At 41.0% G+C, this 18,167-nt stretch overlaps 1 protein-coding gene across 1 annotated transcript in view; it reads right to left on the reverse strand.

Moving 5' to 3' along the window:
* CLVS2 (clavesin 2) overlaps positions 1–18,167 on the reverse strand; it is a 41,311-nt gene that overhangs the window by 11,794 nt on the left and 11,350 nt on the right. Inside the window, exon 3 of the mRNA XM_081905471.1 lies at positions 660–770. Within this exon, the coding sequence (XP_081761597.1) occupies positions 660–770 (111 nt within the window). The remainder of the gene's footprint in view (positions 1–659; positions 771–18,167) is intronic.

Consider the following 18,167-nt stretch of genomic DNA (forward strand, 5'->3'; position numbering starts at 1 on the left):
AGTATTTTACTCCAATGCTTCACATGTTGGCTACTTATAGCATTATGCACCTCAATAAAAGTAATAGGTTAGGAACCTGCACCCAACATAACCAAGATTTGTGAAAATGTACATCCCCATAAATTAAAACACAGGCAATTTGATTATGTCCCATTTCATGACAGCTTCTTTATTAACTTACACACAGCATTTTTAAACTATGCTTACTGCATTAGGTTCAGAACATTTTAAGGCACTGTAAAACTTATAAAATCGGGGCTAGGCTTTGATTGATCGAGGAACAGTGTTTGAAGGTGAATTTATTTAGTCTCTGTTATCATCTGGATGCTAAAGTCTATTGGTATCAATGTTTTATCTCTTACATAAAACATATTTACAATTGTTCTTACTCTTTAAAAAATATGATTACTGTATTTTGCAAAGCTTCCTAATATCTTGGAAGTTAAAACTCTTAATAGAACAACAGAAATCATTCCCCATTGGCACATTGCATGATGAAACAAACATAGTTTTAGAATGAGTGAGTGTGTTTCATAAGGAATTTATTTCAATGCTACGGGCACTGCCTCTGCTGCTTGTGTTGCTTGCCAATCAAAGTGATCAATCTAGAAACAAAGAACAATTTTGCAAAACCATGCAAACAAACAAGAGAAAAATACCCTTTTCCTTGTCTTTTCTTTCAAAAATGGCCGTATAACTGTATAGAGGGCATGGATGTACCATGGTTGGTTTACAAAATGAATTCCTCCAAAGCGAGCTGGAAAACTGTCCTAGGATATAATACATATAAAAGATGGTTAGTGGACTTGTTTTATTCATCACAGTTGCAATTTGCTTCCTTCTCACCGCAAAGTGCATCCTCACACAACCTTGCACAGTAGGTTTGGCTGAGATTTTGGCTAGTGCGATCATGCTTGAATGTGAATCTGAATCCAGACCTTCTCACTCCAAATCCAATATTCCATTGGCAATTATAACACCTAAGTCATTTCATGCATGGCATTTGAATTCTCTATCCTAAAACGTAGCCACATTATTTTAAACATAAAAGGCAAAGAACAAAAGTAAGGTAATATTTAAAGAATGGAATTCCAATTTTTCATTTCAGGATAGCAATAACCAAGATGCCCAATTTCCTGTCAGTAACTCTCTCTCAATCTTTCAGATAAAGAGATGGCAATTTTGCCTGCTAGGTAGCAGTTCGAATATGCTCATTCTAGATACAAGATTTGCCATCTAAAGTTGTTTTCCCCATCCATGTACCCAAATTCACTTTCATTTATCTTTTATGAATGAACACTATTCTTGTTTTATATATGTTGTTAGCTGCCTTATGAGTCTTTGATTGGGGAGGGGGAACCTATAAATGTTTCAATAAATTAACACAGTAGTTTGTCCCATTCCTCGGTCTAACAATTATATATTTGCTTTCCTGTGTTATAGATTATTAAAAGAGACGAGGGATTTACAGGTAAATACTTACTCAGTACTCACAATACATCATAAAGCTGAAACTACATTATGTATTCTTTAAATGTGACTGTAGAATATTTATGAACCTCTGTCTATGCTGCACACTCAGAGAGATTTTTCTGTAAGAAATGTAGGGAGGAAGCTTCTCTACTGAACTGCTTTCTAAATTGGTTTTGGCTGTTTCTCTACAGGCGGCTATTAAAGAAACATGAAAGAATGGAAAATGTAACCGTGCAAACCAATTTTACAAGCAATACTTGACTCTGCTGCATTACTTGGCGGCTCACAGAATCTGTGTACAGAGGGGCAGGTTTCTAATGATTTTGTTAAAACCCTGGAATGTTGGGTTTCCATATTAAAATGCAAGTTCCAAGGCCTCATTGTTGCAAAAGAAAAAAGGAAATCTTGAAAACGTAACCTAGGTGGACCTTCCTATCTATGTTCCAGTCCATCTACCCCTCTCACTTTTTTTCTCTCATGCCATGTATACACCTCTCCCTGTGCGCACAATTATCCATCCTCTCTGTACAATCATAGCTTCTGTCTACAACATCTTTCCAAGTTATCACTTAAAGCACATCCTTCTCTCAACGTATTGTAGTTTTTGTATTAATTTTAAGCAGCAAGAGAAATGCTGTGATTTCGTAAGTTTCAGCAGAGCTTTGATGATCAAGAATATCCTTTCTGGCAGGTTCCAAGTAATAAATTCAGTTATTTAAAGATTTACGCTTCAGTACAGGCACACACACCCCGACACATGTTTGACTTACGTGCAACAGCAAATACATGCAAAGCCAGGAAATAAGTAAATAAATAAGTTTAAACTGCAAAAAAAGGCATGGAAACAGCCTGAAAAGAGAAAGAAAACAGCTAGCAATCCCAGGAACCTTTGCAACTGCAATCCCACTTTGGGGTACTGGGTCTACCCCCTTTGTAGTTATTTTCACATCGTCCTCCAGTGATGAGGAAGGCTGAGAGACATCATTGCCACCGTTCATGCCAGTCTGGTAAGTGCTGCTGGTTTTTAAAGGGTGTTTCAATAGTTTTCAGAAGTTTAGAGGGTGTTTACAGGCTGGATCATATTCATTCAAACGTAACAGCCAAAGTCTCTTATGCAGTAGACATGTACCCTTTGTCACCTTCCTGCTTTCCAGTCAAGCCTGCACCATGATTATTCTCAGAAGAACAATTCAAGCAAAGATGTTTTCCCAACTCTGAGGGCCTCTCTCAGAAATCATCCCACTGACTTTTTCCTAAACTTCCTGCTAAGTGATTCACTGTTTCCCTTTTCAGCTCAACATCTTCTGATGATGATTTCATGATTTCATTATATATTGCCCTTCCTCACATGGGAGCCCTCATATATAAACCCTTCACCCACTTTCTAAATGTGAGGCAGACACACAGCAGAAGTTTAAAATGTGACTTTTATTATCTTCTTGAATCATCCACCTCTCTCTCCCCCTCTCTACAGAACACCTGAGTTGCAGAATGCATGGTCAGCAAAACAGGAAAAGCTACCTGGTGAGAGTATAAAACAGCAGAATCAGCCGTTTGATGCAGTAAGGGTCATCAGTCTACAAGTGCTAATCTTCACATGTGGTTTTTCTTTTATTTTCTCCTGAAAGCAATGTGGTACTTTGGATAAAATCCAGAGTACCTGTGTCTTTTGTTCCTATGGCAGCTTAGTGGCTAGTTTATTGGATTTTCTGTTTTCTATCGATACTAAAAGCTGTGGATACAAAATCTTCAACCACACTGCTGATGATGACAGTATAGACTCCAGCAGTGTTCCTGGTTTGTTTTCAACTCAGAGAAGGCTTGAGGAATCCACGTTGATGACTCATTAAACTGACCAACAGATCATTTCTCTGGAGTTACGTTCCTGTGCACATCGCAGTTCCAAATCAGAAACTCTCATTCAGCTTAGTGAACTTTTAAATATGGGTCCACTAAATCCCCAAGCTAAAATGCCGTATAGTTCGTCACTGTATATTCCCAGGATGAGAGCACACTTCTCTCCCTGTTATTTTACAATATAAAGTTGATCTGTGGTTGACATGACCCTAGAATGACATAACATGCAGTTGATGCCTTCAGATTGGGGGGGGGGGGGCATATCATTGAAAGAAATGGAAAAATCCAGAATCTAGGAGTTTAGTTGGAGCTGTCAGATCTGTTCCTGTTCTACAATCCCCTCAGGTGTACAGCTGTTGTTACACATTTCATTAGCTATGGATCACACATTTCATTACTGATGAATGAGGTTTTATAAGTTGGAAAGCTGAATTGTGTGTTGCGTGATATTGATAGATCTGCAAGAAAAAAACTGTTAATTTTTTTAACCTCACCTTTGTTCAAAATGAAGTCCTCTGAATAAACTAAGTAGATTTATCCACACCTCCTGAAGTTTCTGTGGGGATGCCTTTTCATGTGTCTCCTTTTATAAGAAAAATCTCCTCAGCTCAAGGTTCACCAACCTGATGCCCTCTGCATGTTTTGGGTGAGAACTCCCATCACGACAGGTTGGCAAAGGCTGGTAGCCTGAGGACCCAACCAAAGGAATGCCCCCCGAGCCCTGATAATTGAAGGGCTAAGCTTTCTGGGAATCATTTTAAAGTAAATACAACAGATGACAAAAACGGTTCTGCTTAGAGGCAAGAAGAACATGAAGAAGTGGCAAGAAAACATATAAGAGCTGGCTACCCTTGGGAAAGCCCTTCAGAGCGAGCTAAGAGAACCCCTACAGAAAGAGTCTACCAAAATCATTGTTCGCTGTGATACTCGCCAAGGAGGCAATTATGAATGGGCATAAAGGCCAGGATGACACTTGGCAGAAAGTAAGAGCAGCAAGAAAGGAACCTCACTTGTTTACAGAGAGAGAAATAGGAAGCACAAGTCTCTACAGATTTTTCTCTCAGCAGTGAAAGCAGTATTGCCTGTGCAAGGAGGGGAACACCCAATAGACTCCAGGACAGAGTATGTAAGATAATATTGCAGGGGTTTGTGGGGTAGGGGTAATACCTCTGGTGGGGTACATGCCATGCTCCTTCTGGGGTAGTTTGTCTGCCTTGGTCTCCACTCAGCTCTCATCTGTGGCCCCTAGAAGCTGTCAGCATGCAACAGTGGCTACACCCTCGCTTTGACTGGCCAGCTAAACCAGGGTAGCTAATGGGTCTCAAACCGTGGATAAGTTAGGAACTTCCCCTGCATGCAAAGATGGGCTCCAGTAGATTGAGCGGACAACACCAATAACTGCAAGAACTGAAGGTTCCCACCTTCCCACTGGTCTCTAAGACCCCTCCCCCAGCAACCTGAGGCTCTTTTGTCTTGTCTCTCTCTTGCTCCAAGCTCTTTATTCCTCTCTGTGTTCTGGAACACTGGAAGGGAAGGGAGATGGTCACAGCAGGAGACAAATACTCCCTAGCTTCTTCAGTCCTGCCCCCACTCTTCTCCAACCTCCACTTCTGTCTCTGATTCTGGACTGCACTCCGTCTCCGCCTTTTCCTGCTCACTAAACCCTGTTACCTCTTCAGGTTTCCGACACCTCCTCCTCCCAGTCTGCCCCCTCTTAGCTCTCTGACCATTCTTGTCCCACCACCAATCCTCTGGCTCTGAGCCTTCTTCCCCTGGAGGTTCCCTTGGGGGTTCCCCAGCTGGTACCTCCCACCACTCCTTTGCATCCAGCCTGCCCATGACATCAAGCGAGTAGGCTCAGGGGAAGGGAGGACTGGGGAGTCTATTATTGGGGGTGGGGAGCCATCAGAGTCCAGGACAAAGAGCAGAGTTAGCAGAGAAGCAACTTCTGTATTAGGAGAGCAAGCCAACCAGACCATCACAGAAAGCATGGTGTCAGTTAGAAGAAGTGCTCAGATAAATGAGGCGTTGGAGATGACAGCTGAAACTCTTCAAAATCTGCAAGGGCAACGATCTTTGACTGACCTGCTAGAAGACAAGAGCTAGGGGCATTCCATCCATTTCAGGATGGAAGAACATTTGTGCTTTCTTTATGAAGTTCCTTAGACCAATATTGTTTTCTAAGAGTTTTTCTCTTGGTTCTGATGTAAAAGAAGTTAATACCCCCAAAGAGGTCAGACGATGCAAGAAATGGTAAGAGGTGGCAGAAGTCATGGAAATGCTGTGAATTTGGTGAGATAAGGGAAGACCCATTGAAGTCAGTGGGCATGATTAATGTAAGTGCATTTATTTCAGTGGGTCTATGTGGGTATGACTTAGTTGGATACAACCCAGATAAGGAATTACAGCAAAACTGCAGATGTTGAGGAGAAGGAGAGCAGAGCAAATACTTCAGGCCACAAAATAAATTGGAAGCATCAGATAAGAATCTAGGAGCAGCTGTTTAAAGCAGTATCATTAATGGGAAAGGCAAACAAAAAATGCAACATCTAGTCCTAATCTCTATGCCACCCTACATAAAAATTGTGACATGAACTCCAGGCAGTTAAAGGGGTGGCTCTGGATAGGAGATGCACATCATTTCAGTGGGGCACAAATGAACATCCGAATGTGAATGGAGCTGGTATATATTTTGCTAAACACACAGGGCTGAGGCACAGTATATAAATAGATAAATGGTGCCTTCCAGTTGCTACTGCACACCTGACATACCCTGTGTGCATGCCCATGCTAGGCATCACCCTCTGATCTTACAGTGGTTTTCAGGGTTATTGCTTTTTGAAAAATTCATTTTGCTTTTATGAAACTATAAGCTGCCTTGAATGTCATGTCTGACAGGAAGATGGCGCAGAATGCCTTAAAATAAATAACATTACCGGAGCTAGTTCAATGCCCAAGTGTGCAACAAAAAGATTTGCACCAGAGTGCTCCTTAAAGGGATCTGCGGGCTCAAGCTTCTCTTAAATAAATGGCATCTGTGGCATCAGCATTCCCAGAGGATGAGGCTTTAATCCCAGAATGAGAATTGCCATCTTTTCACTGAACAGTCAAGAGCCGCCCTTGGAGAAAAGAGGCATATTCTCACCAGCTGCAGGCAGCCTCCGTCAGTGAGGCCATATGACAAGCAGAGGCACAATCAAAACTGCTCTTGCTTGATGCAAATTGACTCTGCTTATGCCGATCTGCCATTGACAGAGGATGCAGGTGCTGAGACAGCCTAGAGATCATGTCACAAAAAAAGTCATTTTCACACCTCCGTACAGATACACAGACAAAAGGAGCCAGCAATCAAACACTTGAGTGAGTCAATAACAGGTGCAAGGTCACATGGTTGGCGGCAGCAGGGTGTATTCAGAGCAAATGCCAGACAAAGTGCTGAATCTAAGGCAATGTTGGCTGAAACTGTCTTCTTATATAAAGCGGGATTTAAAGCAGTGATATTTTTTTTTGGCCCCAAACTATCAAGACTTGAGTAAATTGACATGTTTTATTTGGTGTTTATTAGTCATTTGATATAAATTTAAGGTGACAGAATAAGGACTGTATAAAGTTAATATTTCCCTTCTGCACCGAAGGCACAGAAAATCCATTTATGGTTGCAATTCTGCACACCCTCCTTAGTAAAGAATTGATGCTAGTAGTATCTACTAGCAGTTGTACAGGGTACTGATCCACTCCCAACTCACTTGAGCCATCCCTTTCAAATATCCAAGGAGAAACAGAAGCTACCTACTGCTGAGTGTTTCCTGAAATAATTTATTGTCAAACTAATGCTCGCCAAGTACATATCCTCCAGCTTGTAGGGGCATATCTAGAAGTAGTTTCAGCAAAAAATCACTGTAAGCTGCAAATGCAGTATTATCTTTTTACTCCACTTAATGCTGGCAGTTCAAAACAATGCAATGTTCTGATTTAATAGAATTAAAAAATAATGTCCCTTGTTTAGGCTTCTTCTAAGAAGCAACAGTGCAACACTTTTCTACTTCCATGACGCATCTAAAACTGAAGTAGAATGAGATCATACAGCATTCTATGGCACCTTGTTAAAACCAGTAACAAAATTCTAAAAGGCTCTCAATAGTTTTGGATTGAAAATTTTGTAAAAGTAACCCTCAAAAAGTATCTTTAAAATTCAGCTTAGATTCCAGCTTGAGCTATTTTCTTTGGTCTAAAATTCCTCCCTTAGCTTCACATAAACAAAGTAATCTTTCTTTGCATCCTGAAGTTGTAAGAAAACTTGCTGTGTACTTTTTTCCTTTCTTTTTTTAAGGCAACTAGGAATGGTTGCATTTGTTTAATGGAATGAACAATGGGTCAAGAACTGTAAATTCAGCAGTGACTTATCACAATTAATAAATTGAAGTGAAATGCTGGCTATGCCCCAGCACTTCTTTTGAAATCTTCAGAAAGGTCAAGTTGATTGAAATCTACCATATTCCATGGCCTGTGCACAAAAGATGTGATAAGCTAGCAATATTTCCAGCCACGTTTATTTTCACCTTTTCCCCTACATGTGACATGCTGTCGCCTTGATCAACAAGGCTGAATTATAGGGAGCTGGTGAATGTACTGTCCTGGGGTGATTCATTCTCTTCCAGCTACACGAGTCTATAATCTTAATGATATTAGCATCCTTAGCCTAACCATTAGATGGACAAAAACTGAGAGGGAAATTCCATGAATCAATCTGGGCCCCACAAGGAGGAAGGAAGGAAGTTTACTCAGAATTTCTTGCCCTCATTCAAATTCCAGCAGAAATAGATATAAGGGCCTAGGTTTGGGGAAGAGTTGTAGAAACTGCTTACTAGAATTCACAAGTATTCTGCTCATTTTCAGCAGTCACTTATTGACTCCAAGCCATGCTCTGTCCAGAGCCCTGGAGGTGCTGAAATGCACCAATCACATAACTAAGACAGACTGATATCTAAAGGCTGCTGGATGGTAACTGCATGCCCAGAAGACACAAATGGGCTATGTCCATTAGCCTAGTGATCCTGCAACAACTTTCCTGGCACACTGAACTCCCTGAAGCATTCAGAGTGGCCCGTTCTAACTGCTGACAGCAATTTGAACAGCACAGATTTTGTCTGAAGATCGTATCTGCAGCTGCACGCCTGAATTTAAAATGCACAGACTGCTGTCCCAGCAGTATTACATTTATGAGTTTATGGGCTTTAAATCAGTAAACATTCAGAAAGTTGCACACTATTGATTAGACAGGTTTTAATGGTTGTTCTGGAGCTGTTATCGCCTGCTGTTTAAATACATAATTACAGAGATTAGTAGCTGTTCCAATCTACTGTCTAAATGCCTGATAAATAATAAATATTAACAAATGCACACCATATAGCTCGTCTCGCATTCAAAAGAAATCACCCTCTATTGTGGAAATATATACTGAAACTTGTTTGGAAGGAAAGGTGGAAAACCACCAAGGGTTGTGTGTTTGCATCTATGCAATCAAACAGCATCACTTTATTCCAGCAGTAACTCCAACAATGTTGTGTTTCACCTCATTACTATCTATATTGCTAGCCAGATCCCTACTGATTTGGCTGTGTGGAAAGTCCAGAGTAAGGTACTTTAATGCTGGACTAATTTACTGCTGTTGGAAAGTGCAAGTATGAATTCACCCTGAACTATTCCAGATGATGAACGTTCACTTAACATGAGCTCATGCACTGTTCATTATCATATGATTGCTTGGCTTTGGAAGTGTCATTCACAAATCAGACCATCACAGGAAAATCTAATCACATTAATATATTGCCCATTAGTGAGGGCAAGTTTTTTAAGGGACAAATCTATCGCTTGGAGACACCCAAAGAGTAGTTGCGGAAAGCCCAGTGGTCAGTCAATAAACAAAATGTTCAGGTTTTCTCAGTTGTTGTCATTTCAACTTGTTAAGTTTGATGAAAGTCACGAAGTAACTGACATGAAAGAACCTCAGGCTAATGCTACATGCCAACTCACATAGATCTAATGGTGATCATCTTGAACCCTGTTCAGGGCTTGAATAGGTTAGTTGAATTGAATGAGCATAGTGGATGTGTGTAAGGGAGCAGCATCAAATCATGGCTTCCTAATGTCTGTTCTTTAATATTTAGAGATGCACACCTGCCCTCCACACTATGTATCTTGGACAAAGAACCTGCGACCTTCCAGGTGTTGACTCCAACTCCCACCAGCCTCAAACAATGATCACAGGTGACTGCAGCAGTAGACCACCAATATCTGGAGCACCACAGGTTCCTCATCCCTGCTATATATGTTTCCTGCAGGAAACCCCCATTGCAGCATTAGTGTAGGTGGTGCAAACATGACTGCTAGATATTGTATGAACAAAGAAGCTCTGAGGGAATGTTTGGAGACTGCCAAGCCTAAACATTGTCTTGGCACCATATCTGAAAGTGATGGCCCTATGGATTCTTAATGATTTTTGAAAATAATTACCATCCTCATTTGGATGTCTGTACTGGAACTGAAGAGGGTTGAAATATCTTGCATTTAGACAAGTTTTAAATTTACTCTAATCATGAAGTTTTTATACAGATATGGGTGGGGGTTGACCAAAAACACCAATATCTAGGCTTAAAAGTGTTCATCCCCAAATGGACATGGATGGTTTTCATAATGCATATAACATGCATATAAAAAGCATCCTGTGGCAGAACAAAAAGTATAAATATAAACATAATTTATAATAATTATACTTAGTAATTTGTACACAAAGTTCTCTCTCTCTCTCTCGTGTTTGTGTGTGTGTCCACACACAGAATATCTCAGCAGGTCTTTGAACGGGTTCTGCAACTCAAAAATAGAACTAAATACTGGGTAGAACAAAGCTCCTTCAGCTTGTTTTTATTCACAGAAATAAATGTAGATATATAGCTGTTTGAAAACTATGTCGTTTTTCAAAGCAGCAGTTGTTAAACGGAGGATGCTGACAGGTTAACATGCCCTTATATAAACTACATCATATATATGTCACACACAGAAAAAACCCTCTTGTAGGAATCATAACATTTGAACGCAGAGTCTAAGAGCTGAAAGCTTAGACTGGGTCCACAAGATATTAATAAATAAAGAATACGGTCATTAAATAATTCTTCTGTTACACTTACATAAAGGTTTCCTTCAGTGCTACTCTCCTACACAGAGCAATAAAAATTATAGAGGCTTTTTGTCATCATTAATGTGAGTGAAAGCAAAAGAAAATCCATCATTCTTATGGAGGAAAAAGAGGGATTTATTGTGTCCTTCATGGCCATGTTTCGAGGTGAATGGATATTGGAGGGAAACAATAAAATGCTAAGTTGTTGTCCAACCATCTATGTTTAACAGCAGCAACAAATAAATATATTCTCAGAAAAAGAAGCAGCGGGGTACAGGATTGTAGCCTAAGACTTTTACCTGGAAGCAAGCCCAACTGAATATAAAAAGGCTTACTTATGAGTAGGTATGCATAAGATTGTACTCTAAAACAACAGGCAAGTACTTAAGAATTGTGTCCAGTGCTGAACATGCATAGTTCTCTTTGCACAACAGGGCTCTCTCTTTCTCTCCTCTCTCTGTGTGCCTCCAAAACAGGTTCTGGAGGGTCTGCCTACGCTCTGGAGAAGATTTTGAGAGGAAAGGGAATGCAGAGGAGAGGGAAAACAGGAAGTTCTGTTGTATAAGCAGAGGTCTGTTGAGCAAGTGCAACTGTAGTGTTGGATATAACCCTTAGCTATTTTCTCAACAATGAAATCTTATTTCCAGGTGTCACCTAATCTATGCATATTTCCTGGATTCTGTTGCTACCACTACATTTCTGCTCTGCTTCTTAAGCACTGAGGTCACAGCTCTACAAAGTCATTTCCCTGCTACAGATTTACGGTATATAATTTCTGCTCCACCAAGTCCATCTGCAATCTATTCGACTGGCTAATTTGCAACCATCCCCACCATGTAATTGTAGTAGGGTTGCCAACAGGCCAGTAAACAATTCAGTGTACCTGTCCTCCTCCCCATTTCCTGAAAAGCAGAAGAGGAAAATAGCAATAAAACCCCAATAGTGCATTGTCTGATTGCTGCATAGTTTCTGACAGCAGGCCAAGCCCCCATCTATAAACCCTAACAGAACAAATTGAATGTTGCCGTCCTTCGTATTTTTCAAAGAAAATCAAACCAAACTTTGAAACCTATCACTCATTTTCTCCAGGTTCCAGTTTCTCTTTTTAGAAATCAATATGCCGGAACGTTGCCTTTGAGGTCAAAGCTACAACAATTCTGACCTGCTTGCTTGATTTGGAGGAACTAAAAAAAATTAAAAAATCATTTCCTTTCCTACAATTGGTTACAAACTTTACTGTCAATTGAGAGAGCTCTCTGTGTATAAATAAAATAAGAGAGAGAGAGAGAGAGAGAGAGAGAGAGAGAGAGAGAGAGAGAGAGAGAGAGAGAGAGGGAGAGGGAGAGGGGGGGAGGTGTCTCTGTGTGGTGCCCCCAGAGAAGCAAATCCAATTGTGGAAAGTTCACTAGGTGACTCTTTTTCTTCAGATGGCTAAGAAAATCCAACCAAAATCTGCTCTAGAACCAACATGAAGCCTAATTTGATCAGTCATTTAGCAGTCAGGGAAGAGCAGGGGGTTGTTTGAATGGCAGATTGCTTTTTTAAATTGTCTATTTTCAAGTTTTCTATTGTATCTTAAAAACCTACTGGCTGCCCTTTGGAAACATTATGAGTTAGAAAGGGGGGGAAAGAAATGGAGCAATTTTCTTCACATAGTTCACAACTATTCGCCTCCTCCTTTAAGCATCTGAGATCTGTGTTTATTCTCCTGTACCACAATTTAATGGATGTTTGCATACTAACTGATCAAGGCTCACCATGGTAACTGTCAGCTTAAGTGAGGAACTGCTTGGCATCCAAGTATACAGAGAACTATGCTGATAACTGACAATATTTCCAGCATTACTCTGACATGATTTTCATTGCAACTCAACATTACCTTAGACCAGAACTGCTAATTAGCCTGGCTTGAATAACAGCCGTTAATGTCATCAGCATGGTTTTTTATGCCATTACAGGAGAACAAGCAATAGTAATTAATTGCTCATTGACAAGAGTGATGATTACTTCCCTTTCCATTCAATAGACTTGAAAAGAAATGGGAGTTCATGGATGTATGTGTTTGATGATAGGTTGTCACTGGACAAAGATAAAGATGCAGGAACCCTTTTCAAAATTATATACCTTATCATATCAAAACCCAGCAAGTAAAAGCAAGGAAGGTTTACCTTAGACAAACATGAATACAAATTGAATAGCTGAGATAAAATACAGATTCTTTCCCATTGCCTATGCCAGCCTTTTACAAAATCATTTTGGGGAATAGATAGAACTATATTTACACAAAAAAGGCTCAAAATGTAGAGAAAGCTACTGTAAGTGCAAACCCAGACAGCCCTTCCTTGTCCCTCTCAGGCATGAACAATACATTCTCCCATCTGTCAGCATACAAATGAAGAGCTGCAGTATTGTACCACTGTGCCTACTTTGGTTTTTGTTTTTAATCTGTTGCAGCAGATCCCAGAAAGGACTTCACCAAATGACAACACTGGTAAGCTTAGCTTCTTAAAAACAAACTTGCTCTATTTTTCTAATACATTTTCCGTAACTCAAATCTAAATTGCAGCTTTAGCATTTCTCTGGTTTCGCTTTAAGATACTTCCAAAGAGATGGAATAATAATAATTTTAAAAAGAACTTCTGGCATTTGCCTTCTGCCTTTGTGTAACATTAAATATGCTCTTAAAGAGAGCAAGCTTCCCCCCCAACATATGTTTCCAAACAAAGATGTAAAAAACAATGATTCTGTCTAGCGAGTCCACCCACGATCAATTTATGACACCTAGAGCATTCCCTATTTTCCCTTCCCTCATTTGAAGTGATTTTTAAAAAGGTAGTCCTATCACATGATTTATTTACATATCCACAGCGTGCAATTCTATGCATGTTTGCTCAGAAGAAAATCCCATTGTGTTCAGTTAGGATTGCTCCCTTAGAAGGATGGCAACCTAAACTGGATATCCTTTTCCCTCCCCCTCCTTTTACTTTGCCTCAAATAGTTTTATATATATATATATATATATGCTTTCGTAGATTTTCACGGGTACAGGAATGCAGGTTTTGGTGTCCTCGGGTGTCTTCCCGTGTAAAAGTTGGGGTGTCTAGGCGACGTTTCGACGAGGTCTCACTCGTCATCTTCAGGCTGGTGCTTTCGGCTTCTTGTTACTGGAACAGAGCAGGATCTCAGTGTTTGAGTTCCTATAAATACTGTTGAGGGGGTGTGGTGTATAGCCTCCAATGTTCTGGGCAGAGAGGAAGTTCCCAGGCTAGTGTGCCTTTTCTTCTTTTGTTCCTTAATTACTTGAGGGATATCTTGAGTGATTTCTTGAGTGATATCCTGAGTACCACTTAGGTGGGTCATTAGGTGTGGATTAGTTGCTAAAGTCTTTGTGTCTTGACCTCTTGAACTTTGTGAAGAGTTTTTCTGAGAAGATGGCTGTACTGCACTTAGTTGTGCTCTGGCTTGGCTTCGTGTATAGGGGCGAGCTGTGGTTTTGTGGCCTGTGTCAGCCAGATCTGTGTAGGGATTGCAGGGGGGTGCAGCATCCGGAGGTGCCACCATGGTTTGGCTACTGGATGGTGTCTGTAATTTATCTGTGGAGAGGGTCTGGGTTTGGGTCTGGTGTGGTTGATTCTCTGCCCAGAACATTGGAGGCTATACACCACACCCCCTCAACAGTATTTATAGGAACTCAAACACTGAGATCCTGCTCTGTTCCAGTAACAAGAAGCCGAAAGCACCAGCCTGAAGATGACGAGTGAGACCTCGTCGAAACGTCGCCTAGACACCCCAACTTTTACACGGGAAGACACCCGAGGACACCAAAACCTGCATTCCTGTACCCGTGAAAATCTACGAAAGCAAATATATATATATATATATATATATATATATATATATATATATATATATATGCAGGTTTTGGTGTCCTCGGGTGTCTTCCCGTGTAAAAGTTGGGGTGTCTAGGCGACGTTTCGACGAGGTCTCACTCGTCATCTTCAGGCTGGTGCTTTCGGCTTCTTGTTACTGGAACAGAGTAAGATCTCAGTGTTTGAGTTCCTATAAATACTGTTGAGGGGGTGTGGTGTATAGCCTCCAATGTTCTGGGCAGAGAGGAAGTTCCCAGGCTAGTGTGCCTTTTCTTCTTTTGTTCCTTAATTACTTGAGGGATATCTTGAGTGATTTCTTGAGTGATATCCTGAGTACCACTTAGGTGGGTCATTAGGTGTGGATTAGTTGCTAAAGTCTTTGTGTCTTGACTTCTTGAACTTTGTGAAGAGTTTTTCTGAGAAGATGGCTGTACTGCACTTAGTTGTGCTCTTCTCAGAAAAACTCTTCACAAAGTTCAAGAGGTCAAGACACAAAGACTTTAGCAACTAATCCACACCTAATGACCCACCTAAGTGGTACTCAGGATATCACTCAAGAAATCACTCAAGATATCCCTCAAGTAATTAAGGAACAAAAGAAGAAAAGGCACACTAGCCTGGGAACTTCCTCTCTGCCCAGAACATTGGAGGCTATACACCACACCCCCTCAACAGTATTTATAGGAACTCAAACACTGAGATCTTACTCTGTTCCAGTAACAAGAAGCCGAAAGCACCAGCCTGAAGATGACGAGTGAGACCTCGTCGAAACGTCACCTAGACACCCCAACTTTTACACGGGAAGACACCCGAGGACACCAAAACCTGCATTCCTGTACCCGTGAAAATCTACGAAAGCATATATATATATATATATATATATATATATATATATATATATATATGAATGATAGATATATGATATGATAGATGATAGATAGATGATAGATGATAGATAGATAGATAGATAGATAGATATAGATAGAGATAGATAGATAGATGATAGATAGATGATAGATAGATAGATAGATAGATAGATAGATAGATAGATAGATGATAGATAGATAGATAGATAGATAGATAGATAGATAGATGATAGATGATAGATAGATAGATAGATAGATAGATAGATAGATAGATAGATAGATAGATATAGATAGATGATAGATGATAGATAGATATAGTACACAAACACCTTTTATTAAACTGCTACCTTCACAGAAATCCATCCAGTGTGTTGATCTGCTAGCTCATCGCTAACCTTTGATGCTGCGACATAATGTGAGCAACAAGCCAGTAAGCTCAGCAAAACCAGGAGAAAGAGAGCACAGAACAGGCCTGGCTGCCCCCTTGTCCCAGCCATCCATGAACCAAAGCATCATGCTGAATGCCATTCTCTAAGGAGGATTTCAAATATCAAACTTATCTCAACAACATAATGGCGGGAAAGCAGGGGTCAGGGGTGAGGGGGAAGTATAAATGAATCCCGTTGAGATGCACAGAGGTACCTGGGAATCAGTATGATGCTGGACAATTCTCAAATAACCCATCAGCCCTTGAGAATATAACTACTAAATACGGGCCCTGCGGGAGGTGCCAAGCACTCAGCACTGAGAGAGGGGAGAAGTGGGGATAGAAAGGGGAATATGAAAGCAGATCAGGGATGATTGGGAACTTCAGGCCCAGGGGCCAAATGTGGCCCTCCAAGCCTCTCTGTCTGGCCCTTGGGATTCTCTCCAGGCCACACCCTTGTTCCCATGCCACACCCCTTACTGGCTATGCTTTTGTATCTTCTTTGAGTGCCCAGTTTTGTGCAGCTGGAACACTTCTTGCTCGCCTGGTTGCAGGATAGGGAGGGGTGTGCAGGTGTGTGAAGAAACAAATATCACATTCCCATTTGTTGCTGTGCCCACTTTTGCCCCTGGCCCTGCCCACCACTGGCATGTGGCCCCTGGAAGGTTGCATGGAAGGGAATGTGGCCCTTGGGCTGAAAAAGGTTCCTGAGAATTGGAAGAAAATTCTAGTATTCCCAGTAGCTAGGGTGTTGGAAGTGTGGGGCAGGGATCATGGTGTAAGTCCATGTTCTTCACTCAGTTATACTGACAAGAGGAAGCGCCATAACACACAGAGCTTTTCCTATGCGTGTGAAATTATGGAAGTGTTAATTAACATCACAATATTTTCATTCAAGGAAGAGCTGTATGTTCTTAAAAGGATCCCTATTAAGTAATTTTTGCTTTAATTAATTAGCAGACTTCCTTGGAAATTATCAGCGATGTGTGAAGGCAAATTACATGTAATAACATAAAAAGGGGAAAGGAAACAGGGACAGATTTTTAAACACTAGGCTTGTTAGCCGTTGGGTGCATTAATAATACAGTGGTACCTCGGGTTAAAAACTTAATTCGTTCCAGAGGTCCGTTCTTAACCCGAAACCATTCTTAACCTGAGGCGCACTTTCGCTAATGGGGCCTCCCGCTGCCAGCATACTGCCGGCGTGCAATTTCTATTCTCATCCTGGGGCAAAGTTTGCAACCCGAGGTAACTACTTCCGGGTTAGCGGAGTTTGTAACCCAAAGCATTTGTAACCTGAGGCACCACTGTACAGACAAGAAGACCTCCTTCACCAACCCCTGAAGGCAGGGGAGCTGGGCAAGAGTGGACTTGGGAGCCCAATCCTGTGTAACGACCACTGCAACAACATGGAACTGCTCAACATCAGATCTGTCTGGCTTCATTGTGGCCTGCTCAGGCAGCAGTAAGTGCTTAAGACTTTTACACTATTTGAAAACTATTTGCTACAAACAAACAAGCTCCAGTGTGATTTTTGTTTCAACAGTAGAGCCGCCACACTTTCAATCCAGGTTACCTACAAAGCTTCAATACAATTTGATACACTTTTCTTTCTTTTTTTGCCAAAGCACTGCTTCAGTGTCTTGTGGTAGGTTTTTACATGAAAATGCACTTTATTATAATCCCTATGATGCAGAAGGAGACACAATGAATGAGTTCTCCCATACTGACTCAACTCCACAAGCTCCATAGCACGGAGCATAGCGTAAGCCCATCGCTCGACCTCTTGCATCTATTCATGTTGACGTCTCGCCTTGCCCAGCACTGGTATAAGACAGCCTAGAAGAAAATGTGGCCCTCAGTCTTCACCTCTGACCAACATGCCTGTTGTTTTCGAGAGAACAGAGTTCAAATCCCCACATTTGTTTATCATAACACTCAGAATCTGGCTTTCTATGCAGATTGACTTCCAAAATTGATCAGATTAATGACACTGCTTACCATTCTACACAAAGAGCAAGATTTTTCTGAGCTAAGCAATGAAAATGAAGAACCATGAAACAACAAGCTGTCCTTCAAAGAAGAGCACCAAACTCTACCCTTTCACTTGTATGAAATTATTTTTCAACTCATGAAATGTTTCTGGAATTCAAATGTCATCCATACAATGTAATTAGGTAGAGGTGGACCAAATATTGCCTGATGACATCCAGAGGGAAATCATGCATGTGGGTCCAGAAAGTGAGACAAGACAATAGGGCACCTTGGAGGACCCATGTATTTATCCCTTATCTCTCACACACAACCAAGGTGCTTCTGTACCTTGCAGGAAAGAAGGTCACCAAAGAGTCACTCAGTATGCATTCCAACCATTTTTTGGAATAACAGTGCAATCCTCATCATGCACAATCAGAAGTCCTCGACAGACCTCACTTCCAGGTTAGTGGGGTTAGAACTGCAGCTGGTCACTGCTGATCAGGGACTGGCAATGTGGTGGCCTC

Source organism: Podarcis melisellensis (assembly GCF_964234715.1).
Source record: "Podarcis melisellensis genome assembly, chromosome: 3".
Taxonomy (NCBI): domain Eukaryota; kingdom Metazoa; phylum Chordata; class Lepidosauria; order Squamata; family Lacertidae; genus Podarcis; species Podarcis melisellensis.